The sequence below is a fragment of the Panulirus ornatus genome, chromosome 3 (assembly GCF_036320965.1).
Source record: "Panulirus ornatus isolate Po-2019 chromosome 3, ASM3632096v1, whole genome shotgun sequence".
Classification (NCBI taxonomy): domain Eukaryota; kingdom Metazoa; phylum Arthropoda; class Malacostraca; order Decapoda; family Palinuridae; genus Panulirus; species Panulirus ornatus.
The window spans coordinates 4,051,999-4,073,732 of record NC_092226.1 but is presented as its reverse complement, the minus strand read 5'-3'; the positions used below and the strand labels follow the sequence as shown (position 1 = coordinate 4,073,732).

Genomic DNA, 21,734 nt, shown 5'->3' with positions numbered 1-21,734 from the left:
TGTGATGTCTCCATGGTTGTTTAATTTGTTTATGGATGGGGTTGTAAGGGAGGTAAATGCAAGAGTCCTGGAAAGAGGGGCAAGTATGAAGTCTGTTGGGGATGAGAGAGCTTGGGAAGTGAGTCAGTTGTTGTTCGCTGATGATACAGCGCTGGTGGCTGATTCATGTGAGAAACTGCAGAAGTTGGTGACTGAGTTTGGTAAAGTGTGTGGAAGAAGAAAGTTGAGAGTAAATGTGAATAAGAGCAAGGTTATTAGGTACAGTAGGGGTGAGGGTCAAGTCAATTGGGAGGTGAGTTTGAATGGAGAAAAACTGGAGGAAGTGAAGTGTTTTAGATATCTGGGAGTGGATCTGTCAGCGGATGGAACCATGGAAGCGGAAGTGGATCATAGGGTGGGGGAGGGGGCGAAAATTTTGGGAGCCTTGAAAAATGTGTGGAAGTCGAGAACAGTATCTCGGAAAGCGAAAATGGGTATGTTTGAGGGAATAGTGGTTCCAACAATGTTGTATGGTTGCGAGGCGTGGGCTATGGATAGAGGTGTGCGCAGGAGGATGGATGTGCTGGAAATGAGATGTTTGAGGACAATGTGTGGTGTGAGGTGCTTTGATCGAGTAAGTAACGTAAGGGTAAGAGAGATGTGTGGAAATAAAAAGAGCGTGGTTGAGAGAGCAGAAGAGGGTGTTTTGAAATGGTTTGGGCACATGGAGAGAATGAGTGAGGAGAGATTGACCAAGAGGATATATGTGTCGGAGGTGGAGGGAACGAGGAGAAGAGGGAGACCAAATTGGAGGTGGAAAGATGGAGTGAAAAAGATTTTGTGTGATCGGGGCCTGAACATGCAGGAGGGTGAAAGGAGGGCAAGGAATAGAGTGAATTGGAGTCATGTGGTATACAGGGGTTGACGTGCTGTCAGTGGATTGAATCAAGGCATGTGAAGCGTCTGGGGTAAACCATGGAAAGCTGTGTAGGTATGTATATTTGCGTGTGTGGACGTGTGTATGTACATGTGTATGGGGGGGGGGGAGGTTGGGCCATTTCTTTCGTCTGTTTCCTTGCGCTACCTCGCAAACGCGGGAGACAGAGACAAAGTATAAAAAAAAAAAAAAAAAAAAAAATATATATATATATATATATATATATATATAAGGGCCTGAGGATTGGCGGAATGCGTGCATAGTGCCATTGTACAATGGCAAAGGGGATAAGAGTGAGTGCTCAAATTACAGAGGTATAAGTTTGTTGAGTATTCCTGGCAAATTATATGGGAGGGTATTGATTGAGAGGGTGAAGGCATGTACAGAGCATCAGATTGGGGAAGAGCAGTGTGGTTTCAGAAGTGGTAGAGGATGTGTGGATCAGGTGTTTGCTTTGAAGAATGTATGTGAGAAATACTTAGAAAAGCAAATGGATTTGTATGTAGTATTTATGGATCTGGAGAAGGCATATGATAGAGTTGATAGAGATGCTCTGTGGAAGGTATTAAGAATATGTGGTGTGGGAGGCAAGTTGTTAGAAGCAGTGAAAAGTTTTTATCGAGGATGAAAGGCATGTGTACGTGTAGGAAGAGAGGAAAGTGATTGGTTCTCAGTGAATGTAGGTTTGCGGCAGGGGTGTGTGATGTCTCCATGGTTGTTTAATTTGTTTATGGATGGGGTTGTTAGGGAGGTGAATGCAAGAGTTCTGGAAAGAGGGGCAAGTATGAAGTCTGTTGGGGATGAGAGAGCTTGGGAAGTGAGTCAGTTGTTGTTCGCTGATGATACAGCGCTGGTGGCTGATTCATGTGAGTAACTGCAGAAGCTGGTGACTGAGTTTGGTAAAGTGTGTGAAAGAAGAAAGTTAAGAGTAAATGTGAATAAGAGCAAGGTTATTAGGTACAGTAAGGTTGAGGGTCAAGTCAATTGGGAGGTGAGTTTGAATGGAGAAAAATTGGAGGAAGTGAAGTGTTTTAGATATCTGGGAGTGGATCTGGCAGCGGATGGAACCATGGAAGCGGAAGTGGATCATAGGGTGGGGGAGGGGGCGAAAATTCTGGGAGCCTTGAAGAATGTGTGGAAGTCGAGAACATTATCTCGGAAAGCAAAAATGGGTATGTTTGAAGGAATAGTGGTTCCAACAATGTTGTATGGTTGCGAGGCGTGGACTATGGATAGAGTTGTGCGCAGGAGGATGGATGTGCTGGAAATGAGATGTTTGAGGACAATGTGTGGTGTGAGGTGGTTTGATCGAGTAAGTAACGTAAGGGTAAGAGAGATGTGTGGAAATAAAAAGAGCGTGGTTGAGAGAGCAGAAGAGGGTGTTTTGAAATGGTTTGGTCACATGGAGAGAATGAGTGAGGAAAGATTGACCAAGAGGATATATGTGTCGGAGGTGGAGGGAACGAGGAGAAGAGGGAGACCAAATTGGAGGTGGAAAGATGGAGTGAAAAAGATTTTGTGTGATCGGGGCCTGAACATGCAGGAGGGTGAAAGGAGGGCAAGAATAGAGTGAATTGGAGCGATGTGGTATACCGGGGTTGACGTGCTGTCAGTGGATTGAATCAAGGCATGTGTATGGGGGTGGGTTGGGCCATTTCTTTCGTCTGTTTCCTTGCGCTACCTCACAAACGTGGGAGACAGCGACAAAGCAAAAAAAAAAAAAAATATATATATATATATATATATATATATATATATATATATATATATATATATATATATATATAGCACAAGGAAACAGATGAAAGAATGTCCCAACCCATCCACATACACATGTATGTACATAAAAGCCCACACACACACACACACACATATCCGTAACTATACATTTCAATGTATACATATATATACATACACAGACATATACATATATACACACTTGCTGCCTTTATTCATTCCTGTCGCCACCCCATCACACATGAAATGTGCTGAGAGGTGGAACCGGAGGAATGTCAGATCATTATCTTGTGGGCGAGAAGGTGAAGATTTGATGAGGTTTACAGAAAAGAAGAGAGAATGTTGGGGTGAAGAGAGTGGTGAGAGTAAGTGAGCTTGGGAAGGAGACTTGTGTGAGGAAGTACCAGTAGAGACTGAGCGCAGAATGGAGAAAGGTGAGAGCTAAGGACGTAAGGGGAGTGGGGGAGGAATGGGATGTATTTAGGGAAGCAGTGATGGCTTGCACAAAATATGCTTGTGGCATGAGAAGCATGGGAGGTCTCTTATAACAGTTGAATTCCAATTCTGCTTCTTAGCCTTTAGTGGCTCACCTTTAACAGGCTACTGACAGAGGACAATTGTAATGCAGTGTTTTCAGAGGCTCCGACTTGATGTTCCTACAAACTAATTCTACCTAATGTCTACCTAATGTTCCAACCTACTACTACCTAATGCTCCCAGCCAATGCTCCTACTTACTACTTCCACTTAATGCTCCTCTCTAACGTTCCTACCAGTTAAGTCTATCAATTACTCCTACCATTTTGCCATAAGGCAGGACTAGCGCAGATCGCTCATCACACACAAAAATCTAGAGTTATGAAGAATGAGATGTGCAAGTTGTGTTGTCAGGTGTCACATATGACAAATAGATATTGTATGTTTGTGGACAGAATGTCAGCAGTCCGTGTGTAGGTATGGCAGAAATAAAAGAGAAAAGACAACTACCTGGGTTAAAGCAGTGTAACTTGACAACCAGTGAAGTGCTGGCTCACTACAAAGCCATCACTAACCCTCCTAATACCCAGGTGGGGAATACCGGTAATATACCTCCCTGGTCAGTGGCTGTCTATTAACTATTACTTAAAGGGAAAACATAATTCTACCTCTGTACTACCTGCACATCATAGAAGGTGACTAAAAGGGGTGGAGTAGGGGGCTGGAACTCCCTCCCTTTCTTGAATTTCAATTTCTAAAAGATAGAACAGAAGAAGCCAAGTGAGAAGTACTTATCCTCTTCATAGGCTCAAGCTGGTTAGTCTAATGTGTGTGATATAACCAAGATGAGAAGAAAGTAAAGATAGGTAATATGCCTGTGGAAAGGAAAAAGGATGTTCTGGCCTTGAGTGAAACAAAGCTGAATGAAACAAAGCTCATGTATAAAGGTGAAGAATGGTTTGGGAATGTCTAAAGGGTAAAGTCAGGGCTTGGTGTGAGGGTAAGAACTAAGGATGGGGTAACACTCCTGATCATGCACAAGTTGTGGGAATGTGTGAAAGAGTTAAGGGAAGTGAGCTCCAGACTGATGTGGGGAAAAGTGAAAGAGGCTGCAAGTATGATTATTAGTGCTTATGCATCTGACCATGAAAAGGAGAGCGATGAGAGACAAGTGTTTTGGATCAGCTGAGCAAGTGTTTCATTAGTTTTGATGCTTGTGAGAGAGAGTATAAGTGATGGCTGATTTAAATGTAAGAATGTAATAGCAACTGAGGGTACAACTGGGGAGCACTGGGTATTCAGCGAGGTGAATAGAAATGGTGAACATTAATTTCTTCATATACTCCTCCTCATGTAAACTTAATCTTTCTTCACAAGCATCCTTGTATCCATCAAAAACAGCCTACAGTATTTTGAACAAGTCCATTTTCTGTAAATATTAACAATATTGCTCCATGGAGTGAAAGATGCTTTCAATTATAAGTGATCTGAACATGCAGAAGGGTGTGAGGCATGCACAGGATACAGCAAACTGAAATAAAGTGGTATAAAGGGAACAATATGCCATGAATGGGCTGAACCTGAACATCTGAAGCAGCCAGCCAAATCCATGGAAAGGTCTTTAGGACTCGGCAGTGGAGAGATGGATCTTAGTTTCAGTGAATTATAAATGATGGATAAAGAGTGGAAGTGAAAAAATGAATGGTGTTTCTTTTACATGGTGCTACCTTGCTGAGCAAGAAATGGTAAACAGGTATGAAAAATTACAAAACACCTAATCATTCACCCTTATATCTTCATTATTTTTTTCCAGAGTTCTTCTTGAAGTTCCTTTAACTAAAAGGCAAAGATGGGTTAAGAGTTATCTGCCATTATAAGCATGTTGTTCATCATACATAACTTAACTCTAATATCAAAACAAGATAATCATATTTCTAACTAGAACTTACTCTTTCTAGAAAGACCTGCACCCAAGTTATGGCTCAGATCAAAGGGGTCTTCAATGACAATGCAGCGAGAATTCCATAATTTTTGTAAACGTGTAAGTGGAGCTAACTGCCTGATGGTGACGACATGTTCTTTCCAGTTGAAGGTCTCAGTATAATAGCGCAACATTGACACCCACAACTGTCCCACTGACTCTTTGTTCCTGCCATAGTCTTTCCATTTATGCTCCTGTTGAAGAAGATACAAGCAATTACCAGAATAACATGAAATGTACACCTTTGTTACAAATTCAAGTGTTCACAATAACCATTTACTTACTTTAAACTGAAAACTATTTTAATAATCAAACATTAATATTTATTTATTTATTCATTTATTTTGCTTTGTCGCTGTCTCCAGCATTTGCAAGGTAGCGCAAGGAAACAGAAGAAAGAAATGGCCCAACCCACCCCCATACACATGTATATACACACACGTCCACACACGCAAACCTACACACCCATACATCTCAATGTACACATATATATACACACACACAGACACATACATATATACCCATGCACACAATCCACACTGCCTGCCTTTATTCATTCCCATCGCCACCTCGCCACACATGGAATACCATCCCCCTCCCCCTCATGTGTGCGAGGTAGCGCTAGGAAAAGATAACAAAGGCCCCATTCGTTCACAATCAGTCTCCAGGTGTCATGCAATAATGCCCGAAACCACAGCTCCCTTTCCACATTCAGGCCCCACACAACTTTCCATGGTTTACCCCAGACGCTTCACATGCCCTGATTCAATCCACTGACAGCACGTCAACCCCAGTATACCATATCGATCCAATTCGCTCTATTCCTTGCCCTCCTTTCACCCTCCTGCATGTTCAGGCCCCGATCACTCAAAATCTTTTTCACTCCATCTTTCCACCTCCAATTTGGTCTCCCACTTCTCCTCGTTCCCTCCACCTCCGACACATATATCCTCTTGGTCAATCTTTCCTCACTCATTCTCTCCATGTGCCCAAACCATTTCAAAACACCCTCTTCTGCTCTCTCAACCACGCTCTTTTTATTTCCACACATCTCTCTTACCCTTACATTACTTACTCGATCAAACCACCTCACACCACACATTGTCCTCAAACATCTCATTTCCAGCACATCCTTCTCCTGCGCACAACTCTATCCATAGCCCACGCCTCGCAACCATACAACATTGTTGGAACCACTATTCCTTCAAACATACCCATTTTTGCTTTCCAAGATAATGTTCTCGACTTCCACACATTCTTCAATGCTCCCAGGATTTTCGCCCCCTCCCCCACCCTATGATTCACTTCCACTTCCATGGTTCCATCCACTGCCAGATCCACTCCCAGATATCTAAAACACTTCACTTCCTCCAGTTTTTCTCCATTCAAACTTAACTCCCAATTGACTTGACCCTCAACCCTACTGTACCAAATAACCTTGCTCTTATTCACATTTACTCTTAACTTTCTTCTTTCACACACTTTACCAAACTCAGTCACCAGCTTCTGCAGTTTCTCACATGAATCAGCCACCAGTGCTGTATCATCAGCGAACAACAACTGACTCACTTCCCAAGCTCTTTCATCCCCAACAGACTGCATACTTGCCCCTCTTTCCAAAACTCTTGCATTCACCTCCCTAACAACCCCATCCATAAACAAATTAAACAACCATGGAGACATCACCCACCCCTGCCGCAAACCTACATTCACTGAGAACCAATCACTTTCCTCTCTTCCTACACGTACACATGCCTTACATCCTCGATAAAAACTTTTCACTGCTTCTAACAACTTGCCTCCCACACCATATATTCTTAATACCTTCCACAGAGCATCTCTATCAACTCTATCATATGCCTTCTCCAGATCCATAAATGCTACATACAAATCCATTTGCTTTTCTAAGTATTTCTCACATACATTCTTCAAAGCAAACACCTGATCCACACATCCTCTACCACTTCTGAAACCACACTGCTCTTCCCCAATCTGATGCTCTGTACATGCCTTCACCCTCTCAATCAATACCCTCCCATAAAATTTACCAGGAATACTCAACAAACTTATACCTCTGTAATTTGAGCACTCACTCTTATCCCCTTTGCCTTTGTACAATGGCACTATGCACGCATTCCGCCAATCCTCAGGCACCTCACCATGAGTCATACATACATTAAATAACCTTACCAACCAGGCAACAATACAGTCACCCCCTTTTTTAATAAATTCCACTGCAATACCATCCAAACCTGCTGCCTTGCCGGCTTATTTATTTATATTTATATATTTATTTATTTTGCTTTGTCGCTGTCTCCCGTGTTAGCGAGGTAGCGCAAGGAAACAGACGAAAGAATGGCCCAACCCGCCCACATACACATGTATATACATACATGTCTATATATACATGTCTATATACATATCTATACATCTCAATGTACACATATATATACACACACAGACATATACATATATACACATGTACATAATTCATAGTCTGCCTTTATTTGTTCCCATCGCCACCTCGCCACACATGGAATAACAACCCTCTCCCCCCTCGCGTGCGAGGTAGCGCTAGGAAAAACACCAAAGGCCCCATTCGTTCACACTCAGTCTCTAGCTGTCATGTAATAATGCACCGAAACCACAGCTCCCTTTCCACATCCAGGCACCACACACTTTGCATGGTTTACCCCACACGCTTCACATGCCCTGGTTCAATCCATTGACAGCACATCGACCCCGGTATACCACATCGTTCTAATTCACTCTATTCCTTGCACGCCTTTCACCCTCCTGCATGTTCAGGCCCCGATCACTCAAAATCTTTTTCACTCCATCTTTCCACCTCCAATTTGGTCTCTAAAAAGATTACACAAAAATATTCATGTTTCTACAACTTACCAAGGCTTGTATGTCATCAAAAAACCAAGCATTCCATCCATCTATGATGAGCTTAGGTGCAGGTTCTGAGTGATCATACAACTGAAAGTAAATTCAGGCTTTTAATACATGAAATGTAATTAAAGTACAGTATTTCAAATTTTTACCCATACCAGACACAGAATAAATTTTCTTGAAACAAATTCATTTCTGTACTGTAATAAGCAGCAGCTGCAAAAATACATTATAACAGATCTTAATCATACAAACAGACATGCAATCACAAGTTAGGGAACATTAAAATCTTAAAATTACCATCACCCCTTAGATCCTTGATTCCATGTGCTTCACTAGCATAGCAAAGTTCAAAATGTCCACACAGCCACCTAGAAGTTCTGGCAACTTTCTTTTAAAAACCAGTTTATGTCATGTGTAGTAATAAGCTTTTTGTAACAAAATGGTTTCCTTCATATGACTCATAGCTGCAAAGATTTGCTTACATTAACAAGTGAGCCAGTCAACCTCAGGGGAAGGTAGCCAGAAGCCTATCAATGCTTATATACTATAAGAGCTAACACTCAAGTCATTTATTTACTTGAAAACATCTGCATCACTAAGAGACTTTTAAGATCTTGCTAGTCAAAAACATGAACTGTAAAATATGAAAATGATATTCATTTCTAGAACAGCACATCTAATGATTTATTCAACTTTCTGTTTATATCTTGCAAGTCATAAACAAGCAACTGTAAGATATGAAAATGATGATCATTTCTAGAACAGCACATCTGATGATTTATTCAACTTTCTATTCACCTATCAGGTGTGCCCAGACTCTAACTGCAAGTGGTTGCACTACATGCAAGATGCCTCCTTCAGCAAGGCTGTAGCATCATCAATGGGTCTTGTTGAAGACCTTCACCCCCCAAAGGAATTCCATCATTTCCCTGCTCAAACACAGAATGCAGACTCGAAGCTGCCTTAGCCCAGCTTCTATAATTATGGTTGTTTAATTTGTTTATGGATGGGGTTGTTAGGGAGGTGAATGCAAGAGTTTTGGAAAGAGGGGCAAGTATGCAGTCTGTTGGGGATGAGAGAGCTTGGGAAGTGAGTCAGTTGTTGTTCGCTGATGATACAGCACTGGTGGCTGATTCATGTGAGAAACTGCAGAAGCTGGTGACTGAGTTTGGTAAAGTGTGTGAAAGAAGAAAGTTAAGAGTAAATGTGAATAAGAGCAAGGTTATTAGGTACAGTAGGGTTGAGGGTCAAGTCAATTGGGAGGTGAGTTTGAATGGAGAAAAACTGGAGGAAGTGAAGTGTTTTAGATATCTGGGAGTGGATCTGGCAGCGGATGGAACCATGGAAGCGGAAGTGGATCATAGGGTGGGGGAGGGGGCGAAAATTCTGGGAGCCTTGAAGAATGTGTGGAAGTCAAGAACATTATCTCGGAAAGCAAAAATGGGTATGTTTGAAGGAATAGTGGTTCCAACAATGTTGTATGGTTGCGAGGCGTGGGCTATGGATAGAGTGGTGCGCAGGAGGATGGATGTGCTGGAAATGAGATGTTTGAGGACAATGTGTGGTGTGAGGTGGTTTGATCGAGTAAGTAACGTAAGGGTAAGAGAGATGTGTGGAAATAAAAAGAGCATGGTTGAGAGAGCAGAAGAGGGTGTTTTGAAATGGTTTGGGCACATGGAGACAATGAGTGAGGAAAGATTGACCAAGAGGATATATGTGTCGGAGGTGGAGGGAACGAGGAGAAGAGGGAGACCAAATTGGAGGTGGAAAGATGGAGTGAAGAAGATTTTGTGTGATCGGGGCCTGAACATGCAGGAGGGTGAAAGGAGGGCAAGGAATAGAGTGAATTGGAGCGATGTGGTATACCGGGGTTGACGTGCTGTCAGTGGATTGAATCAGGGCATGTGAAGCGTCTGGGGTAAACCATGGAAAGCTGTGTAGGTATGTATATTTGCGTGTGTGGACGTATGTATATACATGTGTATGGGGGTGGGTTGGGCCATTTCTTTCGTCTGTTTCCTTGCGCTACCTCGCAAACACGGGAGAGAGCGGCAAAAAAAAAAAAAAAAAAAACATCTTAATACCTTGTAACTTCATTCCCATATTCAAGAGTGGACCAAGTGAGTAAAAAGTTTTACATTTGATTCAATTTACTGTGATACAGTGAGTACAATCACATGTATGTACATATTACTGGATTGCTTCAAAAGCATTCACTAAGTACATTATTTTGATTCACTAGGTGAGATACTTATTGCCAGTTACTTTTACATCCTTCATCATTCCATGCACCAAATGAACACAATCAATAATATTCACATGGCATTCTCATTTAATAAAGGCAATAACCCATACCCTCAAAAATTCATTAACTAAGTCTTTAATGATCTAAAACCTCACAGCTATTATACTACAGTAATTCTTAAATTACATGAAATGTATACAAATCTTAAGAATGATGTATCAGCTGACATGGGTATGCTAACCAGATTAAGAGAAATCACTGGGTATAAAATACAACCATGATACTCATCTCCTTTACAAAGACTGATGAGTAACCTGATCACACAACCCAATCATCAACAATTCTCAGGTCTCTCAATCTTACTTCTGGAAATTTCCACCATGAAGAAATCATTTGAATCAGAGGAACAAGGAGACAACAATTATGGACTTTTTTTTTTTTTTTTTTTTTTTTTGCTTTGTCGCTGTCTCCCGCCCTATCTACAGCCAATATCCAAATTTCTAGCACCACGTGACTTAAGTGGATATGTGCACTATCTTCATCCAGTATCCAAATATCTAGCAGCAAGACCCAAGCAATGTTTTCTAATCTTCAACAGTCCAAGACACTACTAAATGTTTCCATCCCTTCTAGTTACACATTCCCCAATTTCTGTATCCTACTTCTTTTCACCTTTCTTAAATAAACTTTTTTAGTATTCCTTTTGCACTGCATTCTTTCCAAATGTCCAAGCCATGCCAACTTTTCTTTTCTCTATTATAGAGCTCATTAATTCACTCCACTTTTCTCACTTCACAACTCAAACTGAAGAAGCATATCAACAAACCTTGCCCTCTCTCACTGCTCTTACAGTCTCATCTTTCACTCCTATACATAGAGGTAAGGTGAATAACATCTTTTAGAAAGCTCCACCAAATTTAAAATCAAAACCTTTATTCTTTATGAGCTTCCACATTTCAATGGCAACCTTTAACTAGCTTTTTAAGACAATACAGATACATCATCTATGGTAGGTAGCTGAGATAGTAGGGTAGCAACTGTTGAGACTAAGCTGGAAGATACTTCCACCTTCCAACCTGCAAGGAAAACTTGTCGCCGCATTACCGAACAACCTACTATCAACGAACTCTCCACTCACAATAGGTTTTGCGAACTAGATGATGAAGAACAGGATGATCGTAGCATCATCCTGGTTGGGGACTCTATAGTCAGACATCAGGACCAGGTGTTCTGTGCAAAAGGTAGAAATAGGAAGAACTTGTGTTATGCAGGTGCTAGGATAGCACATGTCCTAGATAAGCTTGACAAATAGTCTCAAACAATCCCGAGGACGTGATTTTTGTTCAGGCAGGGATGAACAATGCATTTAATGGGAGATTGGAAGAAATATTAGTGAACTATCGGGAACTTCTTAGCAAGTTCAATGAAAGTGGCAGGAAGCTTATAATATCAGGATTGCTGCCAACGTATTACGTCGATTCCTGTACACTCAATACAATGCTGGGGATAAACAAAAGAATCGAAGCACTCTGAAGGAGGAGGATTGTGTGTTTAGTATAGACCTGTGGGGCCATTTTAGTCATGATAAATCTCTGTACGTTGGGGATGGTCTTCACTTAAATGGAACAGGGAAAGCACGTCTTGGAAGAGCACTGGATGAGAATACTAGGCTTTTTGTTTGATAAACTACTCAGGGGAGCAAATCATGGTCTAGCTAAGGAAGGAGCCAGGAGAGTGGGGGAAGGGGAGGGGGTAGCTGTGGGTGGCGGACTGGTGCAGGGGGAATCTAAAAGTGAACAGGATCTGAGGAACAAGACATCCAGTTTGACCACTATAAAGGTAGCAGTAGAGGATGGATGGGATCTTAGTGATAGGGATCCTCGGAGATTAGCAGTAACCTCACAGGCACAGGAATTAGCAAATAAAGGTCAAGTAGGGTCAGTTGGGGACAACTCAGGCAGCATAAGTAGTAGGTCAGCACAGCTAAAGGGCAACTCTCAGGTAACTTTTATGAACAAGGCTGGTAGGGTCCAGTGCAGGAGAGTCAGAGTAAGGTGGCAAACACCCAAAACAGATGGAGAACCGTCTCTCTCCCGTTGCTGCATACATAGACATTAACAGTGATAATACAAACACTCATACTGACAAAAAGAAAAAAAGGCAAATTCAGTTCAGAAATCAACTTCAAGGAAGATAAGTTTAACATACACAAATGCCTAGAGCATCATTACAAAACGCGATGAACTTATATCCAGTGCAGTCGCTGAAAAACCGAACATTATTGAAATCTCAGAAATGTGGGTAAACTCTGAGAATAAACACTTGATCACCGAGTTATCAATACCCGGATACAAACTGTTTACGTAAGATCGCTTATACAGTGTAGATAGTGGAGTTTTGATCTACACTGATAACAATCAAAGTGCTATTAAGATAAGCAAAGCAGACACACACATTTTTGACTCTCTTTATATTGACATTACCGAAAAGTTCAAAAGCAAACTACATATCGGTGTTATTTACAGACCTAGGCAAAAAGATGATGATGATAAGATGTTACACAATGAAATCAAAACTATAGTAAACAGTAAAGAGGTTATAATAGAAGGAGACTTCAATTGGTACATTAACAGGTGACTGAGAGGGAACAAGACTAAAGGAACTGTTTGAAGACGCTTTTCTAAAACAGATAATTAATCAAAAATCCAACAAGAGGTATGAATATTCTTGATCTTGTCCTCACCAGTGACACAAACTTAATAATTACTTCCAATGTAGGCAAGAATTTGTCAAACAACAATCACAGTTTGATTAGATTAGATAAATTTAGATCATGAAATAAATGACAACAAACTCTTGATCCCAGATCAGAGGAAAGCAAATTGTGAGGGGAGTGGATAAGGAATGGGATGTATTTAGGGAAGCAGCGATGGCATGTGCAAAAGATGCATGTGGCATGAGAAAATTGGGAAGTGGACTGATTAGAAAGGATAGTGAGTGGTGCGCTGAAGAAATAAAGTTGTTTGTGAAAGAGAAAAGAGAGGTGTGTGGACAATACTTACAAGGAAGGAGGGCAAATGACTGGGAGAGGTATGAAAGAGCATGTCTGGAGGTCAAGAGGGTGCAAGGGCTGAAAAAGAGGGCAAATGAGAGTTGGGGTGAGACAGTATCATTAAACTTTAGGAAGAATATAAAGGTGTTTTGGAAGGAGGTAAATAACGTGCGTAAGATAAGAGAACAAACGGGAACATCAGTGAGGGGGCAAAGGAGGAAGTGATAGTAGGTAGTGATGAAGTGAGATGGAGATGGAATGAGTATTTTGAAGGAGGGTGAGTGGTTCCCAGTGAAGGGTGGTCTGCAGCAAGGGTGTTTGATGCCCCCATGGTAGTTTAATTTGTTTATGGATGGGGTGGTTTGGGAGGTAAATGCAAGAGTTTTGGAGAAAAAGGGTGAGTATGCAGTCTTTTGGGAATGAGAGGGCCTGGGAAGTGAGTTAGCTGTTGTTTGTCGATGATACAGCACAGGTGTTTGATTCCAGTGAGAAACCGCATAAGTTGGTGACTGAGTTTGGAAGCGTGTGAAAGGAGAAAGTTGAGATTAAAAGTGAATAAGAGGAAGGTTATTAGGTTCAACAGGGGTGAGAAACAAGTTAGTTGGGACATAAGTTTGAATGGAGAAAAATTGAAGAAAGAAGTGTTTTAGAAATCTGGGAGTGGACTTAGCAACAAAAATCACCTGGAATACTCAATATTCAAAGAGAGTGTAAGGTCATGAGACAGAGCAAACATGAGGAAGGAAAAAGAAAATCCCTGAAAGTTAAGAATAATCCTAAGGAGTTCTTCAAATATACAAGACAAAGGAAGACAGGAAGGAATTAGACCATTAGGAAATGAACATGACACAGTAACTAATGACAACAAGGAAATTACTACCATACTAAATTATTCCAATAACTCTGTATTCACAATTAAAGAAACATCTCATATATTGCAACCAACGAAAATGTTTCTAGGATCTGAAGAAGAAGAGTTGAATGTTAGAGAAATAAAGTGCTTTGAAGTACTTAAATCCATGGGCCAATTAAATCCTACAAATCCAATGGCCCAGATAACTTGGTTCCAAGATTTTCAAAATTGGTCTGGAGACAGCTGATACACCCATAAAAATAATATCTCTATCGGATGGTCAGGTGCCAACTGACCAGAAACTAGCAAATGTTACGCCTATATATGAAAAAGAAGACAAAAAGTGTGCCTTGAACTATTGTTCAATTAGCCTTACATCAGTGTTAGGTAAAACAATGATAAAAAAATAATACAAGATAAAACTGTCACGTTTCTATAAGAACACAAAATTATATTGGACAACCAACATGGTTTCCACAATAGAAGATCCTGCCTGATACATTTGTTGGAATTGTCTTATGTTCTTTATCAGAATTGGAATGAAAAAATACCATCTGATATACTTTCTTCTTTCTTTCAAACTTCTTTCAAACTATTCACTATTTGCAGCATTAGCGAGGTAGTGTTAAGAACAGAGGACTGGGCCTTTGAGGGAATATCCTCACCTGGACCCCTTCTCCGTTCCTTCTTTTGGAAAATTGAAAAAAAAAACGAGAGGGGAGGATTTCCAGCCCCCCACTCCCTCCCCTTTTAGTCGCCTTCTACGACATGCAGGGAATACGTGGGAAGTATTCTTTCTCCCCTATCCCCAGGGATAATCTGGCATACTATATTTAGATTTTCAAAAGGCTTTCGATAAAGTAACTCACAAGAGACTTTTGCATAAACTCAAAGCACACAGAACTGGTGAAGAACTCTGTACATGGATTAGAGACTGGCCTACTGGAAGAAAACTGCATGTAGTATTTAACAGCGAATCCTCAGGTTGGCTGGATGTAACGAGTGGTGTGCCACAGGGGTCAGTCCTAGGCCCAATTCTTTCCATAATATACATTAATGACCTAGAACTCAGTCTCATATATAAGATCTCCAAATTTGCTGACAATACTGAACTAGGGGGTAGAGCTGTAAACAGGTGGGACTGCAAAATTACTCAGAGATCTTAACTTATTAGCAGAATGGTCATACAGATGGCAAATGAAGTTTAATGCAGACAAGTCATGCAATTTGGGGACAAGAATATAAGTTATGACTACAAACTATTTGGAAACTCTCTAACTAAACAGTGAAAAGGACCTTGGAGTTGTCACTAACAACAACTGGGAGTACACCAAACAGTGTCAAGCAGCAATTAAAAAAAGCAACCAAATGTTAGGTTTCATAGCCAGGAACATAGATCACAAGACACCAGAAACAATGCTCATACTTTATGATTCTCTCATAAGACCACACCTTGAATATGCAGTCCAATCTTGGTCCCCCAAAGTATAAAAAACATGAGGAAAATGAGAGCAAGTACAAAGACGAACAACGAAACTGATCCCATCCCATAGAAATCTAGCATATGAAGAGAGGCCAAAACCACTGAATCTCTTCTCCCTTAAAAACACAGACTTCACAGCAACTTAATCCGTGTTCAAAATTCTGAACGTTTAATAGTCAATTATGAACATCTTTTCAAAATATAAGATAATACGGTTACCAGGACAAACAGAATAAAACTTAAAGCTAAAAGATGTAGAATGGATGTGGGAAAAAGCTTCTTTTCCTATAGGTGTGTTGAGCACTGGAATAAATTACCATCTGAGGCAGTAAATGCAAAGACTATAAATACCTTCAAAAGTCATTTAGATAAATATCTTATAAACTCAGGTATACTCTGAGAAAAACCTCAGAAATAAACTGTATAAACGACAGTGGTAATGGGGACACTAGAAGGAAAATATGCAACAGCATGGAGTCAGTGGCAGTTTAAAAAACTGCTGAGTGGAGTTACACATTCTTGTCAAGTTAAACTCCTTTTTTCATTTTACCAGACAACCCAGTCCTGGGCCAATCAGGCCTTCTTTTGTCTATCATTCTCATGTAAACTCATGTAAACTATCTTTTTACTTATTTACATCATATTCAATCAGCTCTGAACACTCACCCTTACCATCTTTTTTTTCTTTATGCATATTCGCCATTTCCTGCATTAGCGAGGTAGCAGTAAGAACAGAGGACTGAGCCTTTAAGGGAATATCTTCACCATAAACCAAAAACATGACAACAGAGCTTCCTCTTAGATTTACTGAATAATTTACAGTATTCTTTCCATCCCCTTCTGTCTGTAACACTAAACAAAAAACATGAGGTAACACTTGCTACTAATAAAAAATATTTTCTTTTTTTTTTCGGTCTCCCGCGTTTGCGAGGTAGCGCAAGGAAACAGACGAAAGAAATGGCCCAACCCATCCCCATACACATGTATATACATACGTCCACAAACGCAAATATACATACCTACACAGCTTTCCATGGTTTACCCCAGACGCTTCACATGCCCTGATTCAATCCACTGACAGCACGTCAACCCCGGTATACCACATCGATCCAATTCACTCTATTCCTTGCCCTCTTTTCACCCTCCTGCATGTTCAGGCCCTGATCACACAAAATCTTTTTCACTCCATCTTTCCACCTCCAATTTGGTCTCCCACTTCTCCTCGTTCCCTCCACCTCCGACACATATATCCTCTTGGTCAATCTTTCCTCACTCATTCTCTCCATGTGCCCAAACCATTTCAAAACACCCTCTTCTGCTCTCTCAACCACGCTCTTTTTATTTCCACACATCTCTCTTACCCTTACGTTACTTACTCGATCAAACCACCTCACACCACACATTGTCCTCAGACATCTCATTTCCAGCACATCCACCCTCCTGCGCACAACTCTATCCATAGCCCACGCCTCGCAACCATACAACATTGTTGGAACCACTATTCCTTCAAACATTCCCATTTTTGCTTTCCGAGATAATGTTCTCGACTTCCACACATTCTTCAAGGCTCCCAGGATTTTCGCCCCCTCCCCCACCCTATGATCCACTTCCGCTTCCATGGTTCCATCCGCTGCCAGATCCACTCCCAGATATCTAAAACACTTTACTTCCTCCAGTTTTTCTCCATTCAAACTTACCTCCCAATTGACTTGACCCTCAACCCTACTGTACCTAATAACCATACTCTTATTCACATTTATTCTTAACTTTCTTCTTTCACACACTTTACCAAACTCAGTCACCAGCTCCTGCAGTTTCTCACATGAATCAGCCATCAGCCCTGTATCATCAGCGAACAACAACTGACTCACTTCCCAAGCTCTCTCATCCCCAACAGACTTCATACTTGCCCTTCTTTCCAAAACTCTTGCATTTACCTCCCTAACAACCCCATCCATAAACAAATTAAACAACCATGGAGACATCACACACCCCTGCCGCAAACCTACATTCACTGAGAACCAATCACTTTCCTCTCTTCCTACACGTACACATGCCTTACATCCTAGATAAAAACTTTTCACTGCTTCTAACAACTTGCCTCCCACACCATATATTCTTAATACCTTCCACAGAGCATCTCTATCAACTCTATCATATGCCTTCTCCAGATCCATAAATGCTACATACAAATCCATTTGCTTTTCTAAGTATTTCTCACATACATTCTTCAAAGCAAACACCTGATCCACACATCCTCTACCACTTCTGAAACCACACTGCTCTTCCCCAATCTCATGCTCTGTACATGCCTTCACCCTCTCAATCAATACCCTCCCATATAATTTACCAGGAATACTCAACAAACTTATACCTCTGTAATTTGAGCACTCACTCTTATCCCCTTTGCCTTTGTACAATGGCACTATGCACGCATTCCGCCAATCCTCAGGCACCTCACCATGAGTCATACATACATTAAATAACCTTACCAACCAGTCAATAATACAGTCACCCCCTTTTTTAATAAATTCCACTGCAATACCATCCAAACCTGCTGCCTTGCCGGCTTTCATCTTCCGCAAAGCTTTTACTACCTCTTCTCTGTTCACCAGATCATTTTCCCAAACCCTCTCACTTTGCACACCACCTCGACCAAGACACCCTATATCTGCCACTCTATCATCAAACACATTCAACAAACCTTCAAAATACTCACTCCATCTCCTTCTCACATCACCACTACTTGTTATCACCTCCCCATTTGCGCCCTTCACTTAAGTTCCCATTTGCTCCCTTGTCTTACGCACTTTATTTACCTCCTTCCAAAACATCTTTTTATTCTCCCTAAAATTTAATGATGCTCTCTCACCCCAACTCTCATTTGCCCTCTTTTTCACCTCTTGCACCTTTCTCTTGACCTCCTGTCTCTTTCTTTTATACATCTCCCACTCAATTGCATTTTTTCCATGCAAAAATCGTCCAAATGCCTCTCTCTTCTCTTTCACTAATAATCTTACTTCTTCATCCCACCACTCACTACCCTTTCTAAGCAACCCACCTCCCACTCTTCTCATGCCACAAGCATCTTTTGCGCAATCCATCACTGATTCCCTAAATACATCCCATTCCTCCCCCACTCCCCTTACTTCCATTGTTCTCACCTTTTTCCATTCTGTACTCAGTCTCTCCTGGTACTTCCTCACACAAGTCTCCTTCCCAAGCTCACTTACTCTCACCACCCTCTTCACCCCAAAATTCACTCTTCTTTTCTGAAAACCCATACAAATCTTCACCTTAGCCTCCACAAGATAATGATCAGACATCCCTCCAGTTGCACCTCTCAGCACATTAACATCCAAAAGTCTCTCTTTCACGCGCCTGTCAATTAACACGTAATCCAATAACGCTCTCTGGCCATCTCTCCTACTTACATAAGTATACTTATGTATATCTCGCTTTTTAAACCAGGTATTCCCAATCACCAGTCCTTTTTCAGCACATAAATCTACAAGCTCTTAACCATTTCCATTTACAACACTGAAAACCCCATGTATACCAATTATTCCCTCAACTGCCACATTACTCACCTTTGCATTCAAATCACCCATCACTATAACCCGGTCTCGTGCATCAAAACAACTAACACACTCATTCAGCTGCTCCCAAAACACTTGCCTCTCATGACCTTTCTTCTCATGCCCAGGTGCATATGCACCAATAATCACCCATCTCTCTCCATCATAATATATAGATGACAATAACAAAGCAACTTGGTGTACCATCTATGCCAATATTACTGATAAGTGAATAAGTTTTGAAAAGCACTATTCAAAATAAGTAATAATTATGTACTAAGTTTAGGTATATCAGCAAGAAAACAACCAACCTCAATAAACAGATTACACATTACTGAGAACAAGAGATGCAAAACCCTTTACGGTACCAAGTCCAATCACTTCTGGAACATATTCCACTCTCTTGAACAACTTGATCCCCATTATATATTAGTTCACTAAACAAAGGTAAAGCACAGCAAAATCACTGTAGAGGTACTACAAGTCTTTTGGCAGTGTATGAAGCAATATCATAAAAGATTCTCCAAAAAAAAACTAACTATCCACCTCTAGGTTGAGCCTGTGAAAGGTACTAATAGCACAAGAAACAAATCTGACCTGTGGTCTTAGCCTAATTAAGCCAGGCCCTATAACATCACCACCAAAAATCTTCAATGAACATTACTTAGATATGGAATATGCAACAAAAGAGGCAAACATGGAAAAAGTCAGATCCCATGAACAACTTAATAAATCACAAACGGTTTCACTCAAATCCTCTTCAACTTGTACGTCTTTTATGAATTCAATTGATACATAAAAGGTACAAGTAAAAAACAAACTAGGATTTCAATTGTATAATTGTATCAAATGTAGAATATCTTAACACCCTGGCACTCCCATGATGCATACAGCACCATCCAAGAAATTTAAGCTCCTATTCTGATGAGCTATATGCATCATCCACTGCAAAATTTCACCCAAAATCTACTTCTACATTGCTTTGTTCTTCACATGGTCTAAACAAAGCAACAAACCTTTCCTCAGGTCAGAATGTGTGGGTGAGAGGTGCAGGTAACCATTGCCTAACCAATGACCTCAGTACCCTATGTGCTCTTGTTAGCACCATTAAGCAAGCTGTAACCCCTTGTCTTGCAGATGCTTTCTTGGTAGATTAGTGTTTTTTCTTGTGAAAAATTCTTACTTCTGCAACCAATCATCATCATGAATAGCACCCTAAGATCATGAAATGCAAGGAAATAGTAAAATCCATGAGGAAAATGGTTTAATTGACATCCACATAGGGACACATTACAAAGATGAAACAAAGCTATTGTAAAAAGCTTACTCAGTCGAAAATCTTTTTTGTGACAGAAATTATCAGATACCGAATATTTCTAGGTTAGTGTGGATTCAGCTGAAAGTGAGAGTGAGGTAGAGACGATGAATTCACCAATAATAATGGTGAGAGTGTCATTCCATTTGGGACATTCTGCACACCACAAATCCTCCTACCTGATTAGGCTTAAGTATTATCTTAGTATTCGAGTTCTATACATAGCCTTTCTAACTCTCTTTCCCAAACAAATCATTTCATTTCCTTTATTTCCTTCATTAATTTTTCAATAATCCTTACACTAATTGCCTCTTTCTTATTATTCTGAACATCTATCAGTCTCGCCTTTTTCTCCTCACATATGTAATAACCCAAATATCTAATACTCTTACACCTGCCTCACTTAATATCAAATTTCTCTATACTCACCTCTTGCAGCACTGGGATGACTGGAGGTCTACACTGCTGGAGAAAGTGTAGTACCATCAGAATGTAAGCGTAAGAAGAGAGAGATCCTCGGGATGCATCCCCAATATCACACAATTTGGCAAAGTACTTCATTGCATACCCAAGGCACTGTAATAAGACAAGTCAAAGTTAAAAATTTTATCATTAAGACCTAGAACATCAGACCAAGGAGGAACTTTTGTGGTTTCAAAAGTGGTGAGGGGTGTTTGGATTAGGTGTTTGCTTTAAAAGAAAAAAAAAAAAACAGACTTGTATATGAAATTTATGGATCTGGAAGAAAGATATGATAGGGATGACTGAATTTTTTTTTTTTTTACTGGAGGATCCAGTCATGGACAGAAGTTCACATCAAGGATTGGCCTTAATCTAAACTGAACAAGGATTCTGAAAGGGAAGAAGAAGAGACTAGGGAAACAATTTACGAATTTTGGAGGTAGTGAAAAACCTGTCTTTTACAAATCACCAGGTCAGTTATTTACCTATCTACATTTAAATTAAGGCCTGGCCTTGATGTGGTCTTTCATCCATGACTGGATGAGAACAGGGAGCTGTGGTTTCAGTGCATTACATATGACAGCTAGAGAATGGATGTGAGCAGATAAGGCCTTTCTTCATATGTTTCCTGGCACTACCTTGCTGTCACAAGGGTTGGTGATGCAGTTTCCTGTAGGGAAGGGTGGCACAGGGAATGGATAAAGGCAAGCAAGTATGAATGAGTACATATCTATA

At 40.6% G+C, this 21,734-nt stretch overlaps 1 protein-coding gene across 5 annotated transcripts in view; it reads right to left on the bottom strand.

The window, feature by feature from the left end:
• LOC139760116 (terminal uridylyltransferase 7-like) overlaps positions 1-21,734 on the bottom strand; it is a 303,262-nt gene that overhangs the window by 69,587 nt on the left and 211,941 nt on the right. For all 5 annotated transcript variants that reach the window (XM_071682971.1, XM_071682991.1, XM_071683010.1 and 2 more), the window contains 3 exons: positions 20,967-21,113; positions 8,015-8,095; positions 5,079-5,304 (listed from right to left, as the gene is read on the bottom strand). In XM_071682971.1, coding sequence (XP_071539072.1) covers positions 5,079-5,304; positions 8,015-8,095; positions 20,967-21,113 — 454 coding nt within the window. The remainder of the gene's footprint in view (positions 1-5,078; positions 5,305-8,014; positions 8,096-20,966; positions 21,114-21,734) is intronic.